Below are 6,000 nucleotides of genomic sequence, written 5' to 3'. Positions count from 1 at the left end.
AGCAAATAAACAACAGCAAAAGCAAGCAGTTGCCATAAGAAGGACATGGTTAGGTGCAAGTTAACTAGTTTACTTACCTCCCCTTGGTAAGTTCTCAAACAGCCCATAGGACCCACCATCAGTGCCTCTCAGTCTTGGAAATGTCTGGTTTCCCAGGGCTCACAACTCTCCCTGCGCTCACATTCTCAGATTTAATCTTTTCATGTCAGTTTTCTCTGCTGATCCCATCTTTATGGAAAGAAACGCTCTCAAAGTTAACAGTTTCCTTTTTAATTTCTAAACCCCACCAAAAGTCTTTTAGTTTCCCTCCTCCTCAAGAGGGGAAAAAAAAAAAAAAAAAACCAGACAAAACTTATTTTATTCTGTTTGGGTCATTCAGAGTCCCTTTAGGAATGACCCCCTCCACACTGCCTAGACCACACCCTTGCTCCTTACTGTGATTTTGAGTCAGCTATTACAGAGAAGCCCTGACTTAATCCCAGAAGACCAAGCACATTTCCAATTGCATTTCCCTTTAATAGGTTCATGATCTGCTGTTTCCAGTGTAAAACAAAAGTCACAACTTGATGTTGCTGCTTAGTCGCTAAGCTGTGTCTGACTCTTTTGTGACCCCATGGACTATAGACCACCAAGCTCCTCTGTCCATGGGATTTTCCAAGAAAGAATACTGGCTTGCCATTTCTTTCTTCAGGGGATCCTCCCAACCCAAGGATGGAACCCGAGTCTCCTGCTTGGATTCTTTGCCACTGAGCCACCTGGGAAGCCTCAGTCAGTGGCCCAATTAGAAGAACTCAATCAGTGTTCATAGAGTGAATCCATGGCTGAGACTTTGACTCTCCTCCCCCAGTGTATCCCTCCTGAGTGAATATCTGATTCAATTAATCCATCTGACTAAAGGCAAAGATCCAATCAGGATTTACCTAATGGACATTTGAAAATCTAATCAGGCATCACTTTCTGATTAGATAGTAGCAGTTGGACAGGGGGAAGATGTGATTAAAAAGGCCTATAAAAACCTGAGGAATCAAAGAAGTCCAGAAACTTCTTTCTCTGGATTCGCTGCCTGTCTTCTCCAAGCTACTTGGTGGCTTCTGCACCAGATCTGACCTCTGAGCACCGTTCAATCCCAGCAGAGCTGGTAAGTTACAGACCTCAGCAAAAGACCCCTCATCTTACCTATGGTCAGCAGGTTTCCACTGGTGGTATGCAGCAATGGTGTCAGGGAGATTTCTTTCTTTTCAGATGTGTACATGTAAGGCTTTGGTTTTACCTCTAAGTGTAATTTTGCCTCAATCCCAAACATTTTGATATGTGCTTCCCTTTATATCATTTAAAAATATCTTAACCAACAAGATTTCCTTTTTTAATGAAAACGTCTAATTTTTTAATTAAATTGTTTTAATTGGAGGATAAACATCCATATTTTTGAAATGTTATTTCTTGACATTAAAAATATTCAGTTTGTGCAAATGGCATTCATTTAAGGAGTCTGTTTCATCTTTCTCAGCCTGTTAACTGTGGGAAATAAGGATGGAGGCTGTATTGGACTACATGATGCTCTTCTTCCCATAGTTTTAAGGCTCTAAGTGATTTCAGTATTTTCCCCCTAATAGATGGATCCTAACCTTCAGTTCTTGGTACCACTTCCCACTGAAACATGATTAAGCAAAGCAGTGAATGGAAATGGATGGACCAGTGGTTGGGTTTCTTCCTTCTTGATCCTTAAGAAGTGCTTGTTCTGGTACCCATAAGGGCAGAGCTATGCCACTATGCCCACTAAGCCCAGAGTGAAATTTTGAAAAACTAAGGCTCTTCTCAATTGTCAGAGCAGAGACTTTATCTCTGAGTTGGTTCCTCTAAAGGGTGGGGAGACATATAAAGTGATATTCATGCTTACCTGAGAAAGATGCCTTCTTCTCTCCAAGTTCTTACAGGATTCCTTTAGGAGCAGATTCAGGATGAGTATCCGGAAACCCCTGAGACTCCTGAACCTGGCAAGAAAGAGCCTACTAACCGATGAGGCCTTGACCATTTCTACTCTGGAGCATCTGCCCATCGAGCTCTTCCCCCCACTCTTCATGGAAGCGTTCTGTGGAAGACACAGAAAGACCTTAAAGGCCTTGGTGCAAGCCTGGCCCTTTGTCCGCCTGCCTCTGGGGGGCCTGATGCAAATGCCTCATCTGCTAACGTTACAAGCAGTGCTCGATGGACTTGATGTCCTGCTCACACAGAAGGATCGTCCAAGGTGAGTCAGATGCAGGTAATCTGGTAGGATGTGAGCAATCCCAAACAGACAGCTGAAGACAGGAAAGTAGATGGCACATGGATGGGCCAGTGACTTCTGATGATGCCAATGAAGAAACACAGAGACTTGGCCATTGCTGAGCTCACTTTGGGAAATGCCTTCCAGCAGTGTAGGAGTGCCTAAGATGCAAGGAAATCTGAAAGTACAAGTCCCAGCCTCCCCCCAGGGATGTTTAAGGCCACTAGAAGTAGAAAGCTAAGGAAAATGGAAGAGGAAAAGAAGATGGAGGAAGGTGAAGCAGAGAGGGGAGAGGACAAGGCAGCACGTGATGTTGGGAATTTGAAGTAAAAACTCATGTGGGAAGTCCGAGTGTTGCCTAAAGTTTGTGTGGATATTATTAAAACCATCACTGCCAACCTGTTGTTTCCCCACAGGAGGTGCAAACTGCGTGTGCTGGATTTAAGGAATACTGGCCAGGACTTCTGGAGAATGTGGTCTGGATCCAGCATCCATGTGTCCTCAAGCTTTTCAATGGCACCAGGGGCTGAGGACAGGCCGAGGACCGAGCAGCCCTTGGCTCCCTTCGAGGTGTTCATAGAACTTCACCTCAAGGAAAGGAGCATGGATGGATTTCTCACCTGCCTTATGAGATGGGTGGAGCAGAGGAAAGCGTCCATACACCTGTGCTGTAAGAAGCTGAGGATTCTTTCACTTTCCATGGATAAAATTATGAAGGTCCTGAGCATAGTGCAGCTGGACTGTATCCAGGAGGTATACGTGGATCGCACCTGGCATCTGTCCACGCTGGCCACATTTGCTCCTCTCCTGGGCCAGATGAGCAATTTGCAGAAACTCCTCATCTCCCACATCCACATGCCTGATCCTGAGGAGCAGGAGGAAGAGCACATTGTCAGAATTACTTCTCAGTTCCTAAGGCTGCACCACTTCCGGGATCTCCATCTGGAATCCCCCTTCTACCTCGAAGGCTGCCTGGACCAGATGCTCAGGTGAGTGTGCACCACTGACCAGGTAACAGTGAACCCAACACTAGAATATCAAATGCACCGTCCCCTTTGCTGCTCCATTGTGAACTGTGGTATCACATAACCACCCAAATCTAGGTAGGGGTCCAAACTGGGAGGAGGCTCTGGAAAGGGACACTGTGCTGGAAACTATAGACTAAGGGTTAGAATCTAGGGGATGGTTATTTGGTTTCTTCTTAGGAAGAGTTATCTTTTCTAGGTGACTTAGGATAATAGGTAAGGGCATTGAACACGGACAACTCCAACAGCCCTGAGCATTTCTAAACTGAAGCTCTGGGTTCTTCAGCTTTCTGACCAGGATGAGCCTATCTCAAATTCCCTGTCTGTAAAAGGATATTTTTTGCTCCAGATACGGTAAATAATATATTGGAAATGCATGATTCTGTAGATGATGGTAATAGGGCAGGTGTCAAAGGGATCATAAAAATTAGAAGCTGGTTTGCAGATAAAGCAGGGATATAAGTGAGCCCCACAGGCTGGCATTCTCAGTGGATGCTGTGGGATTTTGCCCAGGTTTGTCCTCTATGCAAGTCACCCAGGAGCCTCACCTGCCTGAGATGGATGTCTGGGGCCAAAGTGTGTTCAGAAGGAAGCCTGGGTAGGAAGCATTTTAAGTATATCTCTTACTATTAACTTTCAGCGATGTCCAATCTTGATTGAGACAAGATGTCAAGCTCTCCTCTGAGTTTGTTCTAGTCCATTCCATTATCTTCATTCCTCTTCATAAGGAAGCAGAGAACATTTTTCTCTGCTTGAGTAATGAGGAGAGAGAGGTTTTGAGACTCTATGTACTTGACCTGGTCACACAAAAAAGGTGAAATGACTGGCTGCAATGAGATTGGCCATTCTGAGTATTAATCCTTATCAGATGATCAGTTCAAATCTAGGCTTGGGCAGATCACTTGTCTCTCAACTTGCAATCAACTTCCACCTCAGTTTCCAATACCTAATTCTTTCTCCCCAGGTGCCTGATGACCCCGTTGGACAACCTTGGGATTACTCGCTGCCTGCTTACAAATTCAGACCTGACCCATCTGTCTCAGAGTCCAAACATCAGTCAGCTAAAGGGCCTGGATCTGAGTGGGGTCACCATGACCTACTCTAGTCCTGAGCTCCTCCCAGCTCTGCTGGAGAAAGTTTCAGCCACCCTCCAGGAGCTGTACTTAGAGCAATGTGGTATCAGGGACTCCCACTTGGAATCCATTCTGCATATCTTGAGCCGCTGTTTCCAGCTCATGTCCTTCAGTCTGCATGGGAACCTCCTCTCCATGGCCATCCTGGAAAAGCTGCTGCGACACACCTCTGGGCTGCCCAGGTTAAGTCAAGAGCTATACCCTGTCCCTCAGGAAAGTTTCAGCTCTGATGGGATCCTCCAACCCAGGAGACTTTCCCAGTGTCAGACTGAACTGGTTGAGATCCTGGAGGACTTGGGACATCCCAGGACCATCTGCATTAGCTTCATGCCCCTATCCACCCTGTGGAGATAACACATTCTATCATCCTGAGCCCATCATATACAGTGATAACACCCTTGCTTAGTCCATAGCATCAGTGGAAAGCTTTCTTCTGAGCACTTGGAAACTGAAATCTAGGACAAGACACATCATGAAAGGGAAATAAGCCATGGTTTCAGATATCTGCTCAATGTGAATGTGAAAAGGAAAGGTGATCCTGTAGGGAAGCAGGATTGCAGAGGGAAATACTGTCTCCTGGAATAGGAATGCTTGTAGAGTCAGAACTAAGAACCTACATTTCTTTAGGTGGATTTGAGCTTGAGATTCACATGTTGGAGTAATCCCTGGGAAGATGGCTGTAAAGAAATGGTCAGAAATAAAGAGTCCCTCATTGTAAATGGATTGCTGGTGTTCATGATGTATTTTTCCTGATTTTTCAGTTCATATCGGGGAAATCTCCAGACATTGATTAAAAAAAAAAAAAAAAAAAGGCACTGAGTTGTCTATGATCCCAAAACCTTACCATTCCCACCAGGTCTTTATTCAACCTGGTGCATCTCTTACCTCCTTGCTTACTTCTGGAGCTGTTCAGTGGGGTAATATACACACAGAGAAACAGACTCAGTGGCCAGTGAGCCACTCCAGTGCAGACCCCAGGCAGGCCTCTCACTGCTGACTCAGGCCATGACCCTGGACATGAGCAGCCTTCTTGGTTGTCCTGGTCCCTCCATAACTTTCAGTTACTGACCTTTTTGTGGGGGTGGAAAGGGTTTTACTGAAAGAGGCATGGCTCCCAATTCTGGAAGGGGTCGTCCACACTGCAGATAAGCTAAACTTCTGAGCCTTGCTGACCTATTCCCATGGTGGATAATGATCCTTCTTGAATTAATCTATTGACCGGGGAAGTTACATAATTTCCTTTAGCAAAATACTAAAATCATAGAGGCATGTAACATGGTTTCAGTGTTTCTATACCTCATCAAAAATCCTTTCAAGGATTACATTATATTAATGAGAAATTGTCTTTATCTCCATAAAATCCCCTGTCTCTCTCTATTACAGAAGTCTGTAATAGCATGTTTTGACATCAGATGTTAGGTTGTGTAAGGAAACACCTGTGGGTGTATGTGACCTCCTTGCCTATGGTAAGATACTGTATTTGTCAGGGTTCTCCTGAGTAACCACTAGGGGTATAACTGATTGTTGAGCAATGTGTCTGTTAGAGGCACTACCCTCTGTTCAGTTGAGTTCCCTGTAT

General features: G+C 45.0%; 1 protein-coding gene across 1 annotated transcript; it reads left to right on the top strand.

Moving 5' to 3' along the window:
* Nucleotides 1–1,044: 1,044 nt before the first annotated feature.
* Nucleotides 1,045–5,138, top strand: LOC113906182 (PRAME family member 8-like). The gene is made up of 4 exons (XM_027564086.1): nucleotides 1,045–1,138; nucleotides 1,926–2,245; nucleotides 2,680–3,252; nucleotides 4,253–5,138. The coding sequence occupies exons 2-4, from the start codon at nucleotides 1,959–1,961 to the stop codon at nucleotides 4,773–4,775; spliced, it is 1,383 nt and encodes a 460-aa protein (XP_027419887.1). The 5' UTR covers nucleotides 1,045–1,138; nucleotides 1,926–1,958; the 3' UTR covers nucleotides 4,776–5,138.
* Nucleotides 5,139–6,000: the final 862 nt, after the last annotated feature.

Source organism: Bos indicus x Bos taurus, chromosome 16, assembly GCF_003369695.1.
Source record: "Bos indicus x Bos taurus breed Angus x Brahman F1 hybrid chromosome 16, Bos_hybrid_MaternalHap_v2.0, whole genome shotgun sequence".
Taxonomy (NCBI): Eukaryota; Metazoa; Chordata; class Mammalia; order Artiodactyla; family Bovidae; genus Bos; species Bos indicus x Bos taurus.
Note: the sequence above shows the minus strand (reverse complement) of the source record. Positions and strands in the feature narration are given on the sequence as shown.

Bases quoted from the DNA above. Each gene is read 5' to 3' on its own strand.
- LOC113906182 (XM_027564086.1), top strand. From the start codon at position 1,959: ATGAGTATCCGGAAACCCCTGAGACTCCTGAACCTGGCAAGAAAGAGC. The intron at 2,246-2,679 runs GTGAGTCAGATG...GTTTCCCCACAG, and splicing joins ACACAGAAGGATCGTCCAAG to GAGGTGCAAACTGCGTGTGC. The intron at 3,253-4,252 runs GTGAGTGTGCAC...CTTTCTCCCCAG, and splicing joins TGCCTGGACCAGATGCTCAG to GTGCCTGATGACCCCGTTGG.